The following is a 25,821-nucleotide window of genomic DNA, read 5'->3' as shown; positions in this document are numbered from 1 at the left end:
CCTCCATATTTAGCCTATCCAGAATATATCTTGTGGTTTATATTGTGAGCAAATTTACGCAGACAATATAGTTTAATTTTGACAAAGTATATTGTTGTGCCACATGATATCTGGTGTATTTGGCTCCTGTGTTTAGCGCATTAATGCTGCTGGCATTTTCCCTCTGTCGCTGATGAATGGCGAGAATAGAAAAGAATTGAATATTGATTCCTCGGCTGCAGAAACGTGATCCTGGGAAACCTGGGTCGCTGCGCTCACAGCCCGCACGTCACTCCACTGACATCAGCACATGGCTTAAATACCCGCAGCACTGAGCCTTGTAAACAGGACCAGGCACACCTTGGTGTGGGCGCATCGGGAAACAAACACTGCTGGAAACTGAACAGAGGAATCACTTGAGTGTTTATGCTCTATTAGAAACAGGGTATTTCAGGATGTAACTGTGCAGTTAGTGATAATTTATTTTAAGTTTTCTAAACATCGCAGAAAGTTCTTGCACTTTAACTCTTGCACATCACTGGTTTTAATAATGATCAACGACACTGTTGCGTTTGGAGAACTGGTCACTAATGTTTCTGAGCCGCTGCCGCCTCTCTCTCTCAGCCACAACCAAAGTGCGTTCCCTGCGCTCTGGCTCGAGTCCAAGTCTCTGGTCACTTCAGCCACCATGTTCGCAGTGGGAGTCTTGGGGAACTTGATCGCCATTGTCGTGCTGTGCATCTCCAAGAAGGAGCAGAAGGAAACCACTTTCTACACTCTGGTGTGCGGAATGGCCATCACGGATCTGTTGGGAACGTGCTTCACCAGCCCGGTGGTGATCGCCACATATGTGGCCAACCGGTGGCCAGGAGGAGTGCTGCTCTGCCACTTCTTCTCCTTCTCCATGCTCTTCTTCGGCTCAGCAGGGATGTCCATCCTGTGCGCCATGGCTGTGGAGCGATACTTGGCCATAAACCATGCGTATTTCTACTCCCAGCACATAGACCGGACAATGGCGCGCTTTGCGCTCCTGGTCACATATCTAGCGAACATCGTGCTGTGCATTATGCCCAGTTTTGGCTTCGGGAAGCACATCAGGCACTTCCCCGGTACTTGGTGCTTTCTGGACTGGAGGGCGATGGATCCACTCGGTGCCTGCTACTCCTTCCTGTACGGCGGCGTGATGCTGGTGCTGATCGCAGTGACGGTGTTGTGTAACCTGGCGGTGTGTAGGTCGCTGGTGGGGATGAACAAGAGGACAGGGATAGTCAGGACGGAGCTGTGTGAGCAGGGAGGATCACGGCGCCGGTTCCCCCGGCTGCCGTCGGTCACCTCAGCGGCAGAGATCCAAATGTTCTGGCTGATGATCTTCATGACCATCGTTTTCCTGGTCTGCTCCATCCCTTTAGTGGTAAGCACAACACGTGGTTTAAACACCTGTTAATTGCAATCTTTACGCACGGCGCGTGCCAAGTTCATCTAGTTAGTGCTCTCTTATTATAAAAACATTTTTCTGAAACATTCTGTGTCCGTGTTTCTCTCTGACAGGTGCGAATCTTTGTGAACCAGATTTACGACCCTGAGTATATCTCTGCCGGAGGGAAACCTGACTACCGCAGTGACCTGCTGGCGATCCGCTTCGCCTCATTCAACCCCATACTGGACCCCTGGGTGTACATTTTGTGCCGGAAGAACCTGCTGCTAAAGGGCTGCGAGCGGCTGAAGAGGACAGCTGCTCTTGTTAAGGACGGCCGTGGTGACAACACTGGCTGGGTAGGAGGTCAGCACTCCCCTCCGTCTTTAAACAGCAATGACACCAGCTACGCGTCATTACGCACAACCGGCTTCAGAAGTGATGTTGAAAACCAGGTGTCCATGAAGAATAAACCCTTTACAGACTTCGCAATGAGGCAAGCGTGGGAGTACGACACCGCGCGGGTCAACTTTCACCCGTTCAGCGTGGAGTCCACCGCGATCCTCGGCTGTGAGGAGGAAGAAGCAGCCGGATCCAAACAGGAGGTGGCGGCCAAGTCGTCTCCAGGACGCAGCGCGACGCCGCTGCTCTCTGCGCACGTTAGGAAAGTGGACATTGTCACGTGTACGTTTAGTACACCGAGCTCGTGCCAGTCAGCGAAATGTCTTTGATGAACATTTAACTGCCATTAGTAGTTTATATAAATGTGTCAAACTGCTACTTTTTAATTCAACTGTGAGACACTTGTGATGGTTTCAGCCACCAAAGAGCCAAATCACCTTAAATTAATGAAACACTTGAAACAGCACTTAGTAACTGTGACTGAACTCATCTCAACATCAGCACTGGGTCATGCATCTGCTGCATTAACATGTCTACATGTAATTTAGGTTTTACCTTAATGTTAAGGGATCCACCTGAGGGTCTGCGCTACAGTTAGGCTACAGGGCATTTTCAACTTCTTCTTCATATCAATATGTCTGAGGTCTAGAAAAACACAGTCCCAACATCCTACAGTTATATCTATAAGCATGTGTGTGCAGTAAACGGGTGTCACAGGGGGTCATTTTTGGGGGGTTGTTGTGGGTGCTGGTACAAAAACTGCTGAACTTGTTTTTATTCCAGTGTGTCCTTTGATTTTAATCAGACCAGTGGTCTTCAGTCTTAAGTGCTATATTGTAGCCAACTGGACTTGCTTGAGTTTCTTGAAGATGTTTCACCTCTAAACCAAGAGGCTTCTTCAGTTCAGAGCTGAAGCACCATCTTCACCGACAGGGCTCTTAAGTGTTTTTTAGGCCAAGGGCCCCTCAGCTGAAAGAGAGACGGAGCAGGGACCTCGCACTGCTTGGATAAAATTGAACTGCATATTAAACTGGGCCTAAAATAACATGTAGGGCAGGCTTAACTGTGTAGAGATACCCTTTAATTGTGAGTACAATACTAAGCTGTTAAAATCATAACTACTGACAGATGAATATATTTATACATCATGTTTTAATGTGCTGTGATTTAGTGTAGGTGAAATAGTAAGTCGATGGTTCCCCTCTGCAGTAACTCTGAGGACTCCCTAAAGGTCGTGGACCCTCTGTTGAAGACCCATTAATTTGACCAATAGCTACAGTTTTAGTTGAATCTGATTTGCTGTCTGATGTGATAAGACTTCAGCTGAAAGTGCACAGACGAATGTGAAAGTTTCCAACCGTGGAACAGAATACAGTCATACCCTGTGGGTACAAATCAAAGTTGTGACACTCTAAGAGTTTGATACACTGTATGAATCCAAATGTGCCATTAACATGTTTGTTCTTTATGTGTTGTTACATTTAATGTTTTTTTATCCACATGCTGCTAATTTACTGTGCCTGTGTTGCATGATGCAGGGGAACTGAGTGTCGACCTTCTGAACCTTGTACATCTTGTTTTGTATTGTACATTTGCATATAATGTTTTTATAACTGCCAATGTGAACGTTTTTAAAAAAGACTGAAGGAAAGAAAATAAAAAAATACTGTTGCTGTGAGCTGACTGATCTGTGGTGTTTGCTGCTGCTTTGAAGAACAAGAAATAATCTTTAAAGATTCTGTGCTGAGCAGACAGGTGGCAGGAGAGCGAAGCTGCTCTCAGTTCAATCTGGGGACAACAGGTTCATATTCTGCTGTTTATTTTACACCAGCAGGTGGCGCTGCAACATCAAAAGTCCTGTTTGAAGTGAACTGGGAAAGGAGGGTGGTGGTGTTGATGCTGCTCACAGTAGAAATCATTATAAAGGTCGCTTGGGGGAAAGTCATTTTCAAAGCAAAGTAACAGTGATACAAAATGTATATTAAAAAACTTTATTCCCTCGGAGGATAATGCCATACAAAAATAAAGAAAACTTTATAATAATAATAATAATAATAATAATAATAATAATAATATACTGGGAGTGTGTAACTGAATGGAAATCACTGCTTTAAGACGAGAAATGTTGAGGTTCTGTATCATAAAGGTTTGACTTGTTTGCTGTACACACATTCTGGACACTGAAACTGTTGTGTGAGGTGCTCTCCAGAAAAAATATTCACTGAGTTTACCACATCATCATTTTTTAATGTAGGTCAATTCGTTTCTGGTATCTGTTGATAGGATTTTTTTGTCTGTCTGGGTTAAAATGTAAGAGAGGATCAGAGCTTTTGTTTTTTAGAATCACTCAGTTAATTTGAGACGGGACATTCTGCTGAATCGGTGCCATATACTTAAACATTGTTTTGTTTCCTTTCTTCAGCGCTGTATCTAATAACACACACGTTTGGCTATTTAAAACATTTAAAAGTTAATCTCAGGCCTTTTTATTTATTGTCTCACCAGGTTTTTCAATGGAAGATGGCTCATATAACAGGAAAGTAACAGGACTGAGTTTTGAGCATAGCTTTAGCAAACACATGAAATGTAGCCACATGATAGCAATGCTAATAGCATGTAATGGTTTACCAAAACTATTCATTCCTTCATTGTCTGTAACCGTTCTTCCTGGTGGGGGTCACGGGGGGGCTGGAGCCTATCCCAGCTGACACTGGGCGAGAGGCGTGGTACACCCTGGACAGGTCACCAGACTATCACAGGGCTGACACATAGAGACAGACAACCATTCACACTCACATTCACACCTACGGACAATTTAGAGTCACCAATTAACCTGCATGTCTTTGGACTGTGGGTGGAAGCCGGAGTACCCAGAGAAAGCCCACGCTGACACGGGGAGAACATGCAAACTCCACACAGGAGGGTTCTAACCAGGAACCCTCTTGCTGTGGGGCGACAATGCTAACCACTGCACCACCGTGCCGCCCAAAAACTATCTATGGAAAACAAAACAAAAAAGAGTAAAACCTAAGAAATAAGTGAGGTAACAGGATTGAGATTGACGTTCTTAGTCATAAAAAATACAGGTTGCTCTTCCCATGTCCTTCAGGAGACTCAAATGATACTACTTCCTGTTGATCATGTGACTTTGTGATGTATCAAATTTTAAAGGGGGGGCGGGGTCAGGATAACAGGACTGAGTGAAAACCTGGGGACTCGACTAAAATCTGTATTTTAACTAACGCAATGGAAATTTCTGAGAAGAAAAATGTATTTTGTGTCTAAATTGTAAACAATAGAGTCACAATAATACAAACAAAGTTGTTAAATTTCACAGTGAAGTGTTCGAGAGCTGGGATGGGCTACAGTCCTGTTATTCCTAGGTGGTTTTATCAAGGTTTCCATGGTGATGAACACTCTTGACGAAGGTCCAGGAGCATTGAAACGTTAGTATAACTAATAAATTGCAAAGCTGAGCAAGAGCAACCGTCAAATTGCAATTAGGACACTTTACTTGATAATATAATGTGTTTGACAGATATTTCTCTTGAAGATTCATACATGTCATCACCTGGGGATTGAAAACGCACTGATTCAGCAGAATGGCCCAGAAATGTCTCCTGTATCCAATCATATTCTGCCCAGAATTAACTGTCCAAACCAAGTTTATGAGGTGTTTGATAAAGTTAAATAAGCACCTTTAAAAGAAAACAAAAAGGTACGTGAGAAGTAACTGTCGACATGAAATCTGAATCTCGGCAATAAATAGATATTTATCTACAATATAGAGTTAATAAAAACAGCTCTCATATGAAGCTATAATAAATAAATAATTTATCAGAAATAAATATATGTTACTTTTATACAGTAATACATGAAGATGCATGGCATCCATTTGGCTGAGTTCACCTGAACATAGAAACCATACGATGTAATGTCCCTGTTTTTATGTGGAAGAAAATGATTTAGCTTTTTGGGGCTTCACTGTGAGTGATAGTGAACATCATATCAGTCTTTGTCTTTTTTTAGTCAGAGTATAAACAGTGTCAGTCCTTTAATTGTGTCTTTTCTTTATGTCTCTTGAGCTTCAGCCTTCAGGTGTTGCCCGTATAATCTCACAACAGTTTGATGTGTATGAACTGGTCCGGAGACGATTCACTCTTTGAAGACGCAACAATAAATCCAGACTGTGATTCTCTGTTGACTTCCCCCTCAGTCACCCATCATAACCTTTGACCTCAGTCGTCCAGCTGCACCCACCCCTCTTCTCATTTCTCAGTTTGTACATCCTCGCCTCCTCTCCTCGCGTCTTAGTCCCTCCCACCTGAGACGTGAGCGGAGGAGGTGAGGAAGAGACATGAGGGGAGAGGAGTCGAGGTGACAGGCATTTAACAAAATACGATATCCGTGCTTCGGAGCCGCCATTTTAAAGTGATGTAATTAAATATGCTGCATCATCCGCCTTTTATGCATCACAGGTGACAAGAACACACCTCCTTGCTGACAGCTCCTCTGGCAAGCCTCCTCTGTCCTCGAGATGCATTTTAGGAATTGAGAGATCCTTCATGATGGCGGCTTAGATTGATCTCCTTGTCAAAGGCAGGAGGATGGAGGAGAGAGGAGACGAGGAGCTCTTCCTCCTCAACAAGTGGCCACCCTCACTTCCTTGCTCTCAGTGTGTGACAGCGCCCCCCTCTGGCTCCTCCCTGCCTTCCTCACCCTCTCTGTTCAGGCTGGGTGACCCCTCCTTGTCACCTTCTCCCTCGTTCGTGTCTTCAGCCCATACACATGCAGCTGGCGGCTGACAACGACTGAATGGTCCTCCACGTGGTCTGAGCGTCCATGAAGGAAACCGGCTCGTACCGGTCGGGCCGGCAGCAGGGGTGGCTGCTGACCTTGCGGGCGGTACGCCGGGGCAGCGAGCCGTTTTCCAGCAGCGCCTTCAGTGCCAGGTCGTAGTTCGTTCTGGAAGACTGGCAGGAGCCCACGCAAAACTTGAAGAGGACAATCTCGTCCGAGTCGAACCCCAGTCCCAGGTCCCGAACCTTCATCTCCCTCTTCTCCACACGGCAGTCCCTGCTGCTCTGCTTCGGCTGCCTGCTCTTACCTTTACCCTTCCTATCTGCTCTCCCCGTCTCTTCCTCTTCCTCCCTTTCTTTCTTTCTCTTCTTCTTTTTCTTTGGTGATCCTTTGGGTTGAGGTTCTGAAGGGTCAGAGGAGCGTGGGGAGCGTCCTGCCCAGCGACTACTGGGATGGTCGTCCACCTCATCTATTACAAAGGGGTCTGAAACAGAGAGAAAAGAGGAGTGTTAGAGAGTTACAATCAAAATTTACACTCATTCAGGAAATTTAGATCATTAATGAGCAAATTCTCCTTCAAAATCTATAATTTCACATCTAACTGTTAAATTAAAATGAATTATCACCCTGTAAATCTCTTGTAAACACATTTTAATGACTGAGACACAAAGCAGATCCCCAGGCTCACGCCCTCTTCCCACTCTAATACTCTGTGGTGAAGCAAATGTGCTGTAAATTACACTGTCATAAGAGCTTCAGTACCATATAGAGCATGCCAAGTAGAGTAAGGGTCGCTGTCGTCTTCCTGCTCCTCGTCCTCCACCACCTCTGGCAGCGTCACAGGAAGCTCTCGCTCCTCCTGGCCTGCCAGCAGGCCCACGGTGTGGCCTGAGTCTGATCCCACGCCAGCAGCACCGGCTTTAATTTGAGCTCCTTCCACTAGAGGCAGCAGAGAGAGGAGCACCCACAGCAGCACCTACAGGAGACAGAGGACACATGTTAGCTGGGAAAAAGAAATCTGAGGGATTTGTTTAACTGAGTTTCTTGCATGCTAAAAGTTTGAATAACAAATGAAGCTGAGGACTGCAACCAGGGCATGGAAAGTAACTAATTAAAAGTACTCTAACTACTGGAATGGAGTAGCTTTTTTCATGTACTGATTTGATCCATTGGAAATATTAATCTTATATGGACGCTCTGAGAGGCAAGTGAGGAAAAAATCTTGAAATCCATTTTCTGGGTCTGATCTAAATCATTTTCTCTCCTGTGTTTATGAAGCCAGGAAAATCTTTCGTAGTTCCTTCTTCTTTTTTCATCTGTGAAACAGGTGGAAAAAAGGTTTTGGTAGGTTAAAAAAAAACCTTTTGTCAGGATCTCTACTCTAAGTTCAGTCATTCATTTTCTGTTACCGCTTATCCTGTTAGGGGCCGTGGGGGGGCTGGAGCCTATCCCAGCTGACATTGGGCGAGAGGCAGGGTACACCCTGGACAGGTCTCCAGACTATCACAGGGCTGACACATAGAGACAGACAACCATTCACACTCACATTCACACCTACGGACAATTTAGAGTCACCAATTAACCTGCATGTCTTTGGACTGTGGGAGGAAGCTGGAGTACCTGGAGAAAACCCACGCTGACACAGGGAGAACATGCAAACTCTGCACACTAGGGCTCTCCCACCCTAGATTCGAACCAGGAACCCTCTTGAGGTGACAGTGCTAACCACTGTACCACCGTGCCACCGTTTTTTTTAAGCTTTTGGGTTATATTACACACACGCGTTGTATTACACTGATCCTGAAAAAAGCTTGTTTTCACAGATTAAAAAAAGCAACTTCCAAAGATTATCCTGACAAAACCTCTTTTCACCTGTTACGCAGTCATAAACACAGTAGAGAAAACAATTGATAACCGTAATTTGTTCCCTCTCTTGCCTCTCAGGGCTTCCGTAGCTTCATAAAGTACTTCTAGGAGGAAAGAATTAGAGTGGCGTACAGCTCTCCTGTCTAGATTATGTTTAGCAAACAAGAGCTTTAGAGATGTCGGTAGTTGTATTTTTATTAACCTGTGGACGGAGCCAGGCGCTCTGCTTCCCTCAGTTTTCAGTCTTTTTGCCAAGCTAAGCACCTGCTGACTGACATGACAGTGATATCTCTCTCATCAGCAAGAAAGCAAAAAAGGGAATATGCCAAAAACATCAAAATACTCCTCACAGTAGATTTCTGATGGCACATTGCTCTCAGCTGTTTCTAGAAATTTAAGAACTACAGAGTGATGTACAGTTCAGCTGTCGGCCTTGAGCTCTCTTCTTCTTCTTTTTTTTCTCTTTTTAAACAAAGACAAGATGGTCACCGCCAGAGGAAAAGGCTGTTTGGTCTTTTGCTTTCATGGCGACCATGTACTTCATAACAAAACTAAGTTGACAGAGTGCTTTGCAGATATGAAAACAGATAAAGAAAATGAGATAATACTCATAAAAGCATATAAAACACACAGCCCTTCAAAAGCCCTTCAAACGAGCTGCAGCGGGACTTTGTGTTAAGCCCCTTTCATCAAAAGTGATCTCACTTACTCTTCAGTAATACACAAGTCAAATAAGTCTGCTTTCTTTCCGCCCTGGCTCAAGCTCCGTCCACTGGTTTAGAATTCAGCACTGAAAGCTTCGGCGCTGACACGGCTTTATGGAAAGCTCCGTCCTGAGCCTTGTGGGGATGGATTTCATTAACAATTTATACCTACACATAAGTCATCCTCTGGTTTATAGTGGTCTGTACAGTGGAAATGAAAAATGATAAGGCTGGGCTATTTGCAGAGATGGTGATTTCATTATAAGGCAAGATCAGCAAATATGAAGAGTGAGGAAAAGACGGAGATGGAGGGAAGAAGGAGTGACAGACAATATGAGGAAGAAAGAGCAGAATAAAAATAAAAATAAAGGAAATGTTCAAGGTGCTCTTTTGGCAACAGCGCGTGTTTATGACAAACCTTGGCCTTTGCTGACATTACAGAGGTAATCTCCTGTCTATCCTTCCTCCGAACCCTCCATCTGGTCCCACCTGGAGATAGACAGAAAGAGAGGAATGTAAGAACAAGAACAAGGCTTCACTCTGTCAACTTTCCTCCTCCCCTTGAAAAGGTTAACATAAACTAAAGACACAACATGCGGGCAATATGATGTCTATACATTCACAATTGTCCAGATACTGTAGAAATAAAAACAGGCCAGTGGGCCCCTGAGCAAGCCGACATGTCACATAAATCACGTCCTCAATGCATGAAGACGGCGTGTTTGTTGCTGCTTCAGTACAAGACCTGTGTTTGCTGCCAGCTAGCGTGGCCAGTGTCGGCTTGTCGGTTCATACATTCATGCAAACAGCCCCCGTCCGGCAACAAAAGGCAGCATCTGCGATACACTTGTCAAAGGCATTCTTCAGGGTCATTCCTGTGGCAGAGGTACAAGCGGGGGGAACCAGGCATAGCGAGAGCACTTCGCGGAGGTCCCAGACAAAAAAACCACAGAGATGCAGGACAGGTGATAAGAAGTGTCACGGATGCAGATGTTTATATATAGTACGTGCAGTGTGGAGGATTATGCTGGCTGCGGAGCAACCACACGTCCCGTAGCATGAGGTCATCGAGTTGTTTTGTGGCCACCAAAATGTGAAGCTCAGCCGAGGTCAGAGTATCACGTACTCCAAAAACGGGAGTAGAAAATTACATGTTTGTCATTTTTCTTGTATCGGTTCTAAAGAGAGGAAAAGTCAAAGGTTCACCAAAGTCATTAGGATACATCATCTGGGCACTATGAACATCTGCACGAAATTACACGGCAATCCATCCAACGGCTGTTGACATGTGATGATATGTTTCAGTCTGGGCCAAAGTGGTGGACCGGGCAGCTGCACTGCCATTGGATTGTTTTTCGGTGAATCATCCAAAGTCAAGTCCAGTGATTGCCGACCTTTTTTGGCTGGTAACCCTTTACACAGGGATGCGTTACATTTGTACGTTTCATACTATCATATCATTTCTGAAGTGACATAGTTACTATTGCATGTACATGAGCTGACTTTGCTATCAAGGAGGTGGAGGAGATGGTGGCTGGCATGACAGGCATGACACCTAAGGTTGATGGCTGCCAAGCTGCAGACCACTGTTAAGCTCAGATCAGACCAAAGATTTATGACGAGACAAAACCATTTCAGAACGCTACAGTGTTTCCCACAGAATTGAGTGTATGTGTTGCAGTAGCTGATGATGGGGGGTCCATGAACGCAGCACAGGTGGAGCTCACCATGAGCAGTTTGTGACTACCCAGATAGCACACATACATCTGGCTGACGTCGGCCTGAGGACGACACATTGGCCCTGAATTTATAACGTCTGACAAACGTCGGCCGCATGGGCGGATATCTTTAAATTTAATACTCTTTTGTCCCAGCTCATCAAACGTCTCTGTTACATCGGCTTTGGGTCGGCCCAGTGCCGTAGAATGTCTGCCCACATATGGAAGTCGCCACTGAAGGCGGAATTCCTTTTGGGTTAAAGTGGAAGTGCCCGGAGCTGCCACCCGTGGTCCCGCGGCCCCCTGGCCTGACCTCCGGGGCCCTGGACGGGTGCTCAAGTGTGGGTGAGAAGAGCGGAGAGGAGCGCAGAGGTCTTTATGGGCAATTTATCAGTCGAGGTCTCCTCCTCTGCAAAGCAAACCGCCCCAGTGGCTACAGGAAATAGCGCAGTTTTGAAACCACTGTTTTTCCGAGATGAAGGACTGATTGTTGAGCTGCTGTTAACAGTTAACGGAGTTAACGCCGGATCCCGTTATTTAACCATTTTAACACTAAATTAAGGAGAGTGACGGACCCAAAGCCTTCAATCTGGCTAAAAGACAGCTGAAATGCTAAAAAACAAAAAAAACAAAACAGTGGTGAAGTTGGGATTTGTTTCTTGAAGTTATGTGCTCATCATCTTTTCTGTGTCTTGCAGGCTGCCAGGAGAAGCGGACTGGCCGTCAGATATTGTTTGTGGAAATTTGAAAATAAAGTTTCTCAAATTGACTTTTGTCTCTTCATTGTGCACACTTACACACGAAATAGGGTAACAGTCAGCTATTTTTGAATGTTAGCATTGATTTCTCACATTGGATGGTGAAATAGTTGTAGTTTGAAAGGTCCGACCTAAATGAATAAAGGTCGTAGTTAACGAAGCATATGAATATTAATGAAGGAGCGCCTACTGAGCGCAGCTTTTTATTGATCGTTTGAACGTCGCATGGTCATTTTTGATTAAAGGCCGACGTTTCAGCGAAGTCTTGGCAATGAGAAAACGCTCTCCCTGCTACGTCTTAACGATCTAAACTTGATACAACGGGCCGACGTCGTCCAGATGTATGTGTGCTATCTGGGTAGTGGGGTTGATAATTGATCTGTCCCACCTTTCAGAGCTGATCAGATCAGATCTATGGATAAGAGGAGCAGCTGCTGCGAGTGAATGCAAACGTTTAGACTCAGTAGGATAAACAGTTACGTTTCACTTTCAATGTGCCTGATCCTCTGCCCTGAGTGTGTTCAGCCCCGACAATGTAGTACCACAAACAAATGAAAGTGTGGGGAAATCCTGCGTTGCAACAGTAAGTTGCAGCAGTGTGAATTTACTAGTCTAAACTCAACTCAAGCCAGTTGATGGTGTCACCTGTGACTCAGCTTGTCAAGTCGCCAGCGGCTGGTTTTAGAACTAAGGCACATCACCTGTTTGAACAGGCAGTCGGCTTGTAGCCAAGTCTGCTGGCCAAGTTGTGTTCACTTGCTGGCATTCTCTGACAACAGCCCTCCATCACACCAAACCCAAGTCTGTCTCATTTACATTCCTGCAGCTGTTGACATGTGTGTTGGTCTCTGTCCTCACAGTGTGTTGGTGTTGGATGCTGGGTAGCTGCTGCTGCTGGCTGAATGTCACACACACACTCACTAACTGATAAATGAGCGCTGGTAACTTAAGTTATTGTGGCATATTTGGGAATATGATCCATCTGAAGCTGAAGCAAGTATCTCACTATCACTATCCTCATTCATATTTAAAGAAGCTACAAACTATATAACTGAGTCATTGCTATGGAGATGTCTCGTCACGTCTCATTGGTGTAAACTGGCAGGTTTTCAGAAAATTGCAGACCAGCGCATTGTGAGCAGTTGCAAATTTCTTTATTATTATTTTTTTTAAAGATACTTTTTGGGGCATTTTGCCTTTAATCGATAGGACAGTCAAGCGTGAAGGGGGGAGTGAGAGGGAGAGACATGCAGCAAAGGGCCACAGGCTACAGCAACAGCCTTGTATATGGGGCGCCTGCTCTATCCACTAAGCTACCAACACCCCAGCAGTTGCGAATTTCAACTGTTCTCCTCATGAATCTTTGGTCTGAACGGAGCTTTAGAGACCAACAAATAACAATATAATATGAAATCATAATAATAATATATTTGTTTATACGGCAGTTAGCTAAACAAGGTTTCAAAGTTCTTCAAAAAGTGCATAGAAATAAGACAACAAAACAATACAAAGGAAATAAAACACAAAAGTTACAAAAAACAAAAGTACAAATCAGGCATTAAAGGGGAAATTTTTCCTATGAAAATATGTTTTAAGCAATGATTTAAAAACGTGAAATATGTTAGCCAGCCTTATCCCCTCAGGCAAAGAATTTCAGAGCCTCGGGGCCTTGATGGCAAAAGCCAGGTCACCTCCAGTTACCAGCCTTGATCTAGGGACGACTAGTGAGGGGAGGCTTGAGGATCTCAGGTCACGACTTGGAGCATGTAGTCAGAAGCTCAGCTATTTAACGCGGCGCTAAAACATGTTGAGCTTTAAAAGTTATCAAAAGAATCTTAAAATCAATTCTAGGGTTAACTGGCATCCAACTGTTATTTAGCAACTCATCCCAGCATTTCCAGCTGTGACTGTGGCACCAAAACTGGGTATTTTAAGCCAAAACATGACCTTTTCCTAACAATAAGTGTGCAGAAACTTACAATGCCAACATTTATTATTGCAATTGAGTTGCACACAGTCTGTTTGTGACCTGTTCAAAGAGTTTTGTTCCTCCGCTGTTTTACTTTGATGCTTTCTTAAAGGACAACTTCGGTATTTTTCAACCTGGGCCCTATTTCCCCATGTGTATGCGTGCGTATGATTCATGGGTACAACTCGTTCTAAAATTGGTTCAGTATTGAGGGAGGCAGATGCAGCCGGAGCCGCGAAACGAGCTAAAACGACAAAGGCAGCCTATGAAAGCTGTACGGGGTGTTGCGCAACATCCTGTTCTTGCGTTCGGGAAAAAGGCCCGTTTATTTGAGCACTCCAAAAACTCCGGTAACACTCCAGGAGGTAGCACGTAAAAGACTCCGTCCTCTGACTCTTCTAGCGTAACACACACACTTCATACACACATGCTCACTTACAGTACCCAGTGGGGCCGCCCTCCCCCTCTCTGCTCCAACACTGACTGACAGCTGACTCCACTCATAGCACTGGCGATCTGAACCGTCAGTGGCGAAAAAAAGCACTTTTAATGCGCAAACTTATACGGGACGCATTTGCCCCTGTTACCGTTTTAGCTCGTTTCGCGGCTCCTGGTTGCATCCGCCATTTTAGAACGAGTTGTACCTATGAATCATACGCACACATACACATGGGGAAATAGGGCCCAGGTTGAAAAATACCGAAGTTCTCCTTTAAGGTCTGTCCAGATAAAATCCTAATTTACAAGGGAAAAAACAAAGATTACAGAAACAAAAGAAGTTTTTTTATTGTGGATATGTTTTTTTCTGCTTTCCTCATGTCCCCATATGTGTCTATCACGACCTCATGTGGTGATCCCAACCCCAGGTTAGAAACCACAGGTTAAGTCTATACAAGGTCAGAAAACAGTGAGAAATGCCATCACAATTTTCCAAAGCCCAGTAGGATATCTTCAAATGCTTGTTTTGTCCAATTAGTTTAAAACTGGTTGATGCATTTAATTTCAATTCATTGTATTCAGGGAGTTGAGGGTGCCTCCTGACCACTGGGAGAATTTCTCGCCGTCCCAAGCATCTTACAAAGTTTCCGAGAACCCAAATTACTGCACACCCTTGAAAAGCAATGTAAATCCCACCTTCCTTTGGCCTCTTATCACATTTCACCCCTTTTTTGTTCTTTGTACACTCTTGATTTGCCTCTTTATACTCCGCGTTTCACTTTTCTTTCTCCTGTACATCTGTTTTGAGAAATGTAAGTCAACCTGCCTGCTCGTTAATCATCTCATCAATTCAGCTCTCATCTCAGCACCAATCTGACATGAACAATTTCTTGAAACAAGCATCTGCCCACAGATCCCTCCGACATCTTTAAAACCACATCTATCATCTCTGCGATGCTTTGCATAACCTCGGCGCTGACCTACAGCAACACTGCGCGCCCATAGTAACGTATTCAGGCATGTATTTGTAGATCTCGCTGATATGTAGTGCACCATGTTTATATAACAGTCGAAAACAATCCCAGCAGTTCTGTCTGTGCAATGAGATGGAAGACTGACAAAAGGTTACAGATCACAGGTCACGATAAGACCCGTTGATGCATTTATGCAATCCGGCGTATTTCAGCTGCAGCGATGCAGTGGAAAGCAAAGTTACAGAGGCTGAGGGGCAGGAGAGGGAACAGAGGGACGAGGGGAGACAAAGTGAGCATAAATCAGCCACACAGACAGAGTGCACGCCACCGCTGCAACCTAAAACCAAAGTGTGTTGACTCCTCGGCCCTCCATCTCCCTCCGTCTCCGAGCTGATTTAAAACCTAGTGCGAGGCGGGACAGAGGCATATAGATCCTTGCTGGGTCTCAAGAGAGGTGCCATTCAGAGTCCCTAACGCTACAGCTGGGAGTGTTTAGCCCCTTTTAGATCAGCGAGCTGGGAGTCAACACGGGCCTGTCTGCTGGTTCATTTCACTCCAGCACTCTGGAGCTGTTTACAGCCCGACGCCTCCAGCCTTTTTGGGGATGAGGTGGGTGGGGGAGTGGAGAGGTGGAGAGCAGGAGCAGGACACTGGTCCTGAAGAGCTCCAGACTGACACGAGCCTGCTGATGGTGTGTGTGCGCAGCTTCACATCCAACATGCGCATGTTTCTACGTGTGTTTAGAGAAGCCGAGCATGTGTTCCTTCCTTGTTTGGCTGATTAAAGCCTTTGGTTTGTCCATCAGGCTGGATGTCTGCAGCGGGGAGAGCAGGAGTTCTTGTCACCTTCCATTTGCATTGTTGGTCCTCTGCGCTCCAGTTGTTGTTCACAGTTAGTTAAGTGGGAAAGCCCTCCTGAAGCAAGTACAACCCATAAAGCCAGAGCCGGTTACTATTTCCAGAGCTTATTCTGCTGCTCTGAATTGCTTTTACAAATACTGTTTAAGTGCTCAGAGAGGATGGATGTGGATTTTGTTTGAGGGATATTTACGAGGTATAAGAGCAGGGTATGAGCTTTAAAACAGAGGTTGTCAGCACTGAAGTAACATCAGTTCACTGACTATCACGAACACTGAGCAGGAGCATGCACTAAACCACTGATATTAGGAAAGTTATGATCCATCACTGTCAGCATTTTCTATGCAAAATATAATATATATAAATACATACTTCGTCAAAATTTAGTTAAAGGTACAATATGCAGGAATTGTCAGACACTGTTTGTACACAGTATCACCAGCAAAACTGAAAGTCAAAGCCGACCCCAAATTCACTCTGCTTTTTGTTTGTCATTTTTTCTGTGCTTTGTCTATGATTTTCGTAGCTTCTTCTTGGTTGCGTGCTGTTTACAGTCTGGCACCGACCTCACCTGCCCGCTGTGCCCAGGAACATCCCGAAAACAGCAAAACCAGAAGACAACACAGAAATACAATTAGGGGCAGGGTCTCTACTGACAGATACAATGCCACACACTTCTAGTGACTTAAAAGTGACAATTGAGAGGGATTACTTTGAGTCTTTACCACGGTTGGGTTCCAAACTCTGTACTTGTAAGGGTACCGACCTAATGATATTAGTACTACTAGAGCACTGGTTCCCAACTGGTCACACCCGGGTGGACACAATCAGTTTGGTAGCTTCTGCAATTCTTTCTCATCTCAGCCACAAATTCTATCTGTCTCTGTCCAAACACCCTCTAACATCGTTTCAAATAGTCGGCACCGAGTTTGAAAGAGTGACTGAATTAGTAACAGATACAGTAAAAAAGTAGCCACCAAAAATGTTCCTGCCTCCACACTGCTTTCCTCTGTTTGCTAACCCTGTTTTCAGCTGCGTCTGTGAGGTCGAACTTGACACACCAGAAAAGGGGAAAAACAGAATGGCATACTCATTTACTTGCAATGGCAGAGGAGTCTATTGCAAAATGTTAGCGGGTTCGAGGCTAATTTCAGTAGATAAGGGAAATCTGACTCTAGTGATATTCCCATGATTTGATGTGGTTAAACTACCTTTAAATCACATATTTAAATATATTTCATTCAACATTCATTTATTAAACCAGCTCAATAGGTCCAATGAGCAACAAAGCTGAATATGAAACAAGAACATATTTTCTTGTGTGCTTTAGACTGTCCAAACATAAATCCAAAAGTTTTATGTGAAGTCTGTCACCGTGATTAATAATCAGCCTTAAAGGCATCAAATTAAAGTCTTACAAAAATCTGTTGCACATTTGGCTGACAGCAGTCAAACTTCAAACCCTTTACTGCTCTGTGCCTTCGTAAAGCTGCATGAATAATGCTATAATTCAATGTTTACTGCTTTGGAATACGTAGTCCAGACTTTTATTAATACAGCTATTTTCAACAGAGACACATCTTTGCTAAGAAAAGAAGCAGGGCGACATAGCAGACATGTTTCTGGTTAGTGATCTTGGTGCCTACTGTATACGATTACATCCTCAGACCTGAGCTTTGCCCACAGAGCCTCCATAAACCTCTCACCTTGTAAAAGAAAGCTCCAAGCACTCCGGTTTTTCGCCTCCCTCTAAAAGCCAAACTTCTCTGATAATGACCTCCTATTAGAGACGTACTCTGTTCTCTGCCGTGCGCGCGTGCACGTCCGTGGAATGATCTGACCTCCAGCTTTAACCTGTCACTACCGCGGTGCCTGATTGCAGGAGCGAGGAGAAAAACAAGAGTACAGTAAATCACTGCTGGCTCAATAAAAGACACCTGCAGTGTAAGAGGAGATGCAGGAGAGAGAGGCAGAACACCAGGAGAGCTGTCTGATCACTACCAGACACTGAGAAACCTGCGGAGGTCCCACAGAACGTGATGATATCTGCTGTACTTACATGTGCCCCTAAGCTCTGCATATATGCATCCAGAGCAGTGTGAAAAACTTGTTTTGTAACTTTGCTTTAATCCTGCCTGTAGCCCTCTATACACAGAGCTCAATGTCTTTTCAGAAAATGTCATACAAGAGACCTCAGGGTGTAACGGCAAGTCCTCAAACTCCGACTTGTTGAATGTTTTTTTTATCTTTATCTGAGTAATGACTCTATGAAAACTCCTCTGAGACAACTTTCGGATTTTGGACTAAGGATGTCAACAGACAACTTTAATTGGTCAACCACGGAGAATATTTTTGATCGGTTACACGTCGTACTTTAGGTTAATTTTGCCAATCTTCAGTTTTCTGCACTGCGCACTAACTTGGTCGGGTGGGAGATAGCTAGAAGCATTCAGAGTTTATTGCTGGTACCACCCATGGATGTATAAGGAGTCCTGGATACAGCATTGGAGACAGTACCCCGTTCATTTCTATAAAAGTTGCTCAGTGGCACATGAAACCAAAAATGTTCAACTGCCGCATATAAAATGACATCATTAAGCCCACAGAGCAAGCTCACTAGAGTCTTCCACTGGGTGAGCCATCTTCTTCCAGCTAACTTGAATGGGAGATAAAAAGATTTAATCTTGCGGCTCCTCTAGACTCACCATTCAGTTTAGGACTAGACAATACAATACCTTGATTCACATACTTCAGACTATGAGTGGGAGTAATAGTCGTCTGTACACTCTTTCTCAAAATGGTTCAAATCCAGATAGTGAAAGGAGTCATTTCACGAAGGCTGTGATGCTAAAAAAAAGTGTATGAACTGATTCACAGACGTCTCTTTCACACTCTTAAGTCTTCTGGAAAAAGTCATGTTGGGCCCATGGCATCATGTGATGGACTTTGAAGCTGTAATTGCAGTGTTTGGCCGCTACAAAAAATTGGCCTCAAAGCTCCGCACTTCCTGGAGGCCTGGTACCACCAAAGACGGTGGATAAACCAAGACGGTCCACTGCGAGTCAGTTTCCTGTATCAGTGTCACGTGGGGTTCGCGACCACCACGGCCCTTTAGGAGACTAACAGCAGGTCCTGAGTCCATTGACTTCAGTGGGAGAAATGAACGTACTCTCGCGAGATCTGGCAACAGATATCTTCTCTCTGGTGCTGAAATCAGTGCAGTTTCACCAAAGATACTGGATTACTAAAAATATTTTTTTCCAGCGGATATCTTAGTTACAACATGATTGAGCTAACTGGAGCTGTTAGCTGTCCCTGTCAGCTGCAGCTACTGATGCTTTCTAGACATTGTGATTTCCCAAAACTGAATAAATACCACACATAGCAACACAAAACTGCTTTGCTAGCATATCCGCTGGAGAAAATATTTTTTTCACGGACCGTTTATTGAGTTACTGAGTTATTACAGACACCGCTAACGGCTAACGGTTAGCCCAGCTAATCTACGATAACCAAGCGAGGTTGGGGATACTCGTCTTTGATTGGCGGTTCTCCATTGTCTTTGATTGGGCTACGGGGGACAACGCCTACTTAGGAGAAGGAAAATGTATACCATTTCACACAATGGGGGTATATTGTAGGTGGGCCATCTTGTAGTAATACAGTATCTTTGGTACCACCATCCTGGTGATGGGACAGCAATGCTGTGGAAACATAGTGGCCACCTGCTGGTCTCCCCCTAGGTAGCTCTGATGAGTAAGTTGCTCAATTTTACTCCCCTTTAGCATTGTTAACTATATTTTCAGTATTAGCTTTGTTAGCAGTGTCAGCATGGCAAGTGGTGCTACTATGGTCAACAATGCTAAAGGGGTCTGAAGCTGTCGACTCACTGGAACGACCTGGAGGGAAGCTGGAGGGTGGCCACCATGTTTCCATAGCAAAGCGTTACCAGCAGTAATCTCCGAATGAGCAGTGTTGCTTGCTAGCTCCCATCCGATCTGCGAGGTACACAGTGCAGAGTAGCAACTTTAGCTAACCAGCGGAAACTAAAACGTGGGCAGTGGGTGCTATGTTTCCGTATGTTAAAGCAGCTAGCTGTCCGTCTGTCAGCAAAGCCAATAGAAGAAAAAAAAAGTAAGACACTGACATCACAGTACATTAAAATTTCACCACCTCTAAATGTTGCATCAATTCGATGCCGTACTGACAGCATAGGCTCTGCCTCAACGTAGAGCCTGAGCACTGTAGCCTGACGTGTACCTCCCCCGAATGCAACTACGCATCAAGGCGACACAGACCTCCTGTCTATTTTTGTAAGATGAAGCCATTTCCCTTTTATTTACTTTAATTTCACAGATAAGAAACAATAAATTGTGAAGACAATAAAGCCTCCACAAAACAGTATTTTAAGTCTTTATCCTGGCTTCACATGAGCAGAGGAAATCTCCATTATTCGCTAGGCTAATTCAACAATGTAAAATGCCATAAGCGTGTGCTAATAACGTTAGCATTTTATGTTTGTTTGGAAAACGTGTTTAGTATAATACAGTTGTTTTGTCGGTGAACCTTGTGAGCTGTAATGGAGCCAAATTTTGTGACATTACCTTTGTTAAATGTTGCTGTTGTCCCTGGATTCATATGAGTGGAGGAAAAGTCCGCTAGCTGCTTGGCTAATTTATACAATGTAAAATGCCATAGGCTTGTGCTAAAAACATTTGCATGTTATATTTGTGGGGAAAATGTGTCCAGATAAAGACAAGTACTTTGTCTGTGAATGATGATTATAGTGAAGCTGATTTGTGTACTTGTGTTTAAAATTGTTGCTACTGAACCATGTTTAATGTGTGTTTAATGTGTGTTTAATGTGTGTTTTGAATCAACTAAATTTACGGCACTTCACAGAAACACTGCCGCCAACTAGTGTTTTGGAGGTGTAACTGCAGAGTGACACAGACACACCACAGCACAATATGCTCACAATGGCGTAGGCGATGTGTGTATGCTACAGCGTAAGATCTGTATAGAGCTGACACACAAGTATAAATCCTGCTCAACAGAGCGCAGCACTAAAAGGAAAGGCCTCTTCTATTTTGCATCATTTAGAGTTTTGTTTTGTTTTCCTGAAAAGTTAACCAGTCAGTTAAAGCTAAATGGGTGTGGGGCTATAGCAAAGTGAACCTAAGCTGACACCCCTGTTTTGGACTATATAAATGAACTTTTTTAGACATTAATATGACGTGAAGGAGTCATGTTTTTGCTGCACTTTCTCTTTTCTCTCATCTCCTCCTCCTGTTTCTCATTTCCATCATGCTTCATTTAACTTCATACACATTAAATGTCTTTTTCTCTTGTTAAATGTGCTCTCTCCTCCTCTCCGACTAAAACAATTTCACTCTTCAGCGGTCAACGACAGCATGCCTTAACTACGCGAGGCAACCACAAAGCCAAAGGAGAAAAAGCCGCAGGAGAGGCGATAGAAGGAATTAGATAATAAAATAAATCACGTGATAAGAATAAAGAGAATTAAAATAAAAGAGAACGGCTTATTGTCCAGGGGAAAGAAAAATGAGAAAAAGATAATTGAACCACTGAATGGAAGAAGTCTAAAAGCAGAGATAAGGTGAACAAAAGGAAGCGAGGGAATGGCAAAATGAGAGTGCAGAAAGAGAGCGCAGACTGAAGCCCGGTCAGTCTGTAATCCCATAATCCCTGGCAGGCAGGCAGGATGTAATTGCTCGTTAGTGCCAGTTTCCACTCTGAGGCCTGTCACTGCTGGAAAACCACAGAGCGCCAGCGAAATGAGAAACAGATAGCGAGTCCCATGCCTCGGTTCAGATAGGTGGGGCGCCCCCCCACCCACCCAAACACCCCTGAACACACACACATGTGAACACACACACACACACACATATGCTTTTTCTGCTTCCTTTTACTAATAATCCTTTTACACAAAAACACACACGATACACCCCATCAGCACACACACAGGGGGGCCGGGGTAATCAGAGGTGTGGACACTCCACAGCCTGGAGGAGGATGGTGGAGAGAGGAGTGAATCTGTATGACCTCACTCCTCTCTGTGTGTCTCCCACCAGGAGGTTTTATTAACCGACTGACAACATCTGAGCCTGAAGGTGTCTGAGATTCTTTCAGGCCAGTGAGAGAGAAACACACGGGGAGGGAAACTCTGGTGGTCTGAGAGGAATAATCTGTCAGGAGCAGGGTGACTGACTGTGAATAACATGAGCCGGGCTGAGCTGGGTCTGACTCCAACCATCGCCGTCAACCTGTCGGCTGATCCACCACTTTGGTCCAGACTGAAATATCTCGGTGATTATTGGACGGATTGCTCTGAAATTTTGGCCAGATGTTCAGGGTCCCCGGAGGATACTGACCTTTGTGATTCCCTGACTTTTGCTCTATCACCACCATCAGGTCAACATCTCAATTTGTCCAATCCTTTGGTTTATAATCACACACCTGCACAATGACGTCCCCATTAACCTTACTTTGTGCTAATTAGCAAATGTTAGCATTAAAACTATGATAGTGAACATGGTAAAGGTTACACCTGCTAAACATCAGTACGTTAGCATTGTTATCATCATGGTGTTAGCATGCCTAAGTTAGCATTTACCTCAAAGCACCTATACTATACAATATTATGCTGAAGCAAGTCCTTCACTTGCTTAGTATCTAGTAGTGAGGCCTAGTAGTGTATCTAGAAGCTATGCTTTTTTTTTTTTCAACATGAACAACACTCAGGTTCACACTCAGCCATCACACATGCAGGTGGTAAAAGTCCATAAAAGTGCTAAAAGCTTAAAAAAAAACAACTAGCAAGCCAGTAGCAATTGAGGCGGTCCACATCCAGCTGCCACTTAAAGTAAAATCCAGACATCAAATGACTTAGTGCTTCGTCTCACCTGTGCCTTGTCCTCATCAGACAGCCAAATTAATTGCTTGACAAGCAGGACAATGCCCTTATGTGTGTCTGACATTTGCCATCTCCTTTCACTTTCCTCCACCAGTTTACTCATGAAGAAACAAACCAAAAAAAGAAGCATTCAAATACTGATTTGGACGCCGATTACCACGGCAACAGTTAAAGCTTCGAAGCATTCGGGTCAGGCCTAAACGTTACCCACACAAGCAGGATGAAATCACAAAGGGTATGTAGACTTAAATATAATGTTTTGGCTTGACACATTGTGACTGATAAGACCCAATCAGGAAGCGTGGGTGTCTGCGTCATCATTTTCAAAAGTCTTCGTTTCCGTCCGTCCAGACTAAAAACACAACCCTGGAATTTGAAAACTAAAATAGGATCAGCAGCGTCTTTGGAGGTCTCTGTTTTAAGGGTTTGAATATGCCAGAGTAGTGTTAACTCTCGGTGTAAAAGTAGCAAAAGTTATGTGTTAAAATAAACATATTAATGTCAAAGCATCATAAATGATCAACCAAATAATGTTGTAGAACAGTGCATTGTTTTTCATGTAGAAGGTGAGAATAACGGCCAAAATACATGGGACATGCAGCACGCCCGCAGCACAGTGTATCCATTATAGTAAACTGAAGAGGCTAAACTGACCACAGAGGCCGTGCGTGCCCGCGCTAACCTCGTACTGCCTTATATATTTTAATGCGGGGGGTCTATTTTTCTTCTCTACATGCGACTCCGCAGCCCTCCAACAGGTAAAAACTACATAGACGAGTACAGCCTGTTTAAATACCTTGTACCAGAGGCCATATAAAACAGGGGAGCAATTTTGTGTGTTTTTTATGCCTCACATGAAAATAAATCAATCAAATCAAAGCATCATGTGGTTAAAACGATCTTGTTAATGTAGTCAGTGCCAGTTAAAATAGCCGACACTTCCAAACCCTGCCTTTCCAACTGCAGGATTTTATAACTTGGCAAAACTGAACATGCATACAGTGAAGCTGGCAGCAACCACACGCTACAGACACAGATGGTGTTTCTCAAAGTTGAGGATCCTTCCTTGGTAGGATGGGTCCTTCCAAGGAAGGATCCTACGAAGGCAAGGCAAGAGTCCGTCGTAGCATTTGGTGAACACACATTGGAACAGGCTAACGAGTGTCCCAAGTTGTGCGTCATTAGCTCTCAGCAGACTGAGGGGGTTTCGGGGTACTGTGATAATTTTGCTACTCTCTAATGTTGTCGTACAATTTGAACAAATGTAGTCAGTATTTTCAGAGTCATGTAACTTTTAGGGAGAATATATTTCTGGATTTCATGTTTTATCTAAATCATGGTGTTTTTAAAAGCTTGTTATTTGGAAGTAAGTTAAATTATGAAGTTTCTGTCTATTTTTTATGCTTGTATGATAAAGACTCCTGGAGATATTAACCCAAATAAATGACATATTTATTTAATCCCCGCCGAGCTCTGCTGGCACAGGGGCTTCTTCCAGTAAATTGTGCACAAAGAATTGTGCGTACTTTATACCTGCTGAGGATACACACATACATCCTTGAAATTTCTCTAAAGAAGGACTCAGTCCTCAGCAGAATTTGAAGAATCCTTGACATTGGAACAGTCCTTAGGCAGGATTTGATGAGGTAGCACCTTGAAATTCAGCCATTCAAGGATCCTTCCTTGACTTTGAGCCTGTGTAGCAAGTAAAAAACCCACTCTATGTGACACGTCACATCTGTGCCCCATGTATGTCTGCCATAAGTAAGAGTTATGAATCATTCTCATTACCAGATTGAACTACTATCAATATTTAAAGCTGGTGTAGTCACTCTCTTTATATAAACAATGGATCGAATGGCCACATGTGATGTGACAGAGGTCGCTTGAAATTAAGCGTTTTAGCGTCTTTAAGCAAATTTTTTTGTTTTACAGCCATTTTGTTGCTTTGACTCGCTCTTACTGCTCTCATCAGCCTCAGTTTTGGCAAACAGACAAAGTTAGAAAGCTGGTAAACAAAGTCGAGATAATGAAGACCAAAAGAGAACAAAAAGAGAGTAAATATTGAACTTGGTGGCCAGAACCTCAACGCAAAAAGGCTAACATGTTTGTCTTATCAACCTTATCATGATAATATGAAAAGAAAATATATATAGCAGCTTTAAGATACATCTTGGATATTATAGTGATTATATGAAGAGGTCGAGCGGGGATAACTAGCCACAGATTAAGGAGAACAATACCTCTTTCAAGCTTTGGCTGTAGGGTTTAACAGTACATCCTGGACCTCATTAGAAGTACCTATTAGAGGTAAACTTATTGGTTTCCTAATGATAAACCAGAGTGATCAGTGATTTACTCCACTGACCCTGCAGCCTTCTCTCCACGCCAAAGAGAAACGTGTCTAATGGTTCTTCAGTGGGATAAATGAAGCGCTTTTAGTGGAGAACAATGTGTTTGAAGTGTAGCAGTTCTGGATTAACGCCCTCACACGTGCAGGTTCAAGTTGCCAAAAGGTGCTGCGGAGAGTTACTGCAGGTCATCAAAGCGCCGGGATCAGCAGGTCGCAACAAGCTCGATAAAATACGAGTTTCCACAGGGCATGAAAGTGTTGTCTGTGACCAGCGCGTTAACCTGGAGCTGCAGCTCTGATGGCATTATTAGGGCAGAGAGAGGGAGAGAAAGATCTGCTGTCATCGTCTCAGCCACCAAAGCCACCTGGCTCTACAAGAGAAAACACGTTCTCACTGTGAAGCTGCTCGAGACAAACCCCAGAGAGCTGAGGCTGTAATGGAGCTCACAGCAGAGGAAATTAACTGAAATATAACAGCGATATCCAGGTATTTGGAAACTAAATGAAGTCCTGGAATTATTTTGATTTAGCTGCTCAGATATCTCAGACACTCCCCTGACGTTTCCAGTTAGCTGGTTTCAGATTAGCAAGTCAAACCCCACCTTTTGTGTTCACACATCTCTGTTCCTCTACATGCCTTACTAATCATTAC

General features: G+C 44.0%; 2 protein-coding genes across 3 annotated transcripts in view; one reads left to right on the top strand and one right to left on the bottom strand.

Moving 5' to 3' along the window:
• Positions 1–360: 360 nt before the first annotated feature.
• On the top strand, positions 361–3,407 carry ptger4c (prostaglandin E receptor 4 (subtype EP4) c). Its single transcript, XM_050074703.1, has 2 exons — positions 361–1,390; positions 1,528–3,407. The coding sequence occupies exons 1-2, from the start codon at positions 530–532 to the stop codon at positions 2,122–2,124; spliced, it is 1,458 nt and encodes a 485-aa protein (XP_049930660.1). The 5' UTR covers positions 361–529; the 3' UTR covers positions 2,125–3,407.
• A 396-nt stretch (positions 3,408–3,803) lies between these two features.
• Positions 3,804–25,821, bottom strand: part of LOC126408918 (artemin) — a 33,659-nt gene continuing 11,641 nt past the window's right edge. For both annotated transcript variants that reach the window (XM_050074712.1, XM_050074713.1), the window contains exons 3-5: positions 9,584–9,654; positions 7,358–7,571; positions 3,804–7,079 (exon numbers count right to left, since the gene is read on the bottom strand). In XM_050074712.1, coding sequence (XP_049930669.1) covers positions 6,571–7,079; positions 7,358–7,571; positions 9,584–9,654 — 794 coding nt within the window. In that variant the 3' untranslated portion in view covers positions 3,804–6,570. The remainder of the gene's footprint in view (positions 7,080–7,357; positions 7,572–9,583; positions 9,655–25,821) is intronic.

This window comes from Epinephelus moara, chromosome 21, assembly GCF_006386435.1.
Source record: "Epinephelus moara isolate mb chromosome 21, YSFRI_EMoa_1.0, whole genome shotgun sequence".
Classification (NCBI taxonomy): Eukaryota; Metazoa; Chordata; class Actinopteri; order Perciformes; family Serranidae; genus Epinephelus; species Epinephelus moara.
The sequence above is the reverse complement of the archived record's forward strand: the minus strand, read 5'-3'. Positions and strand labels throughout refer to the sequence as shown.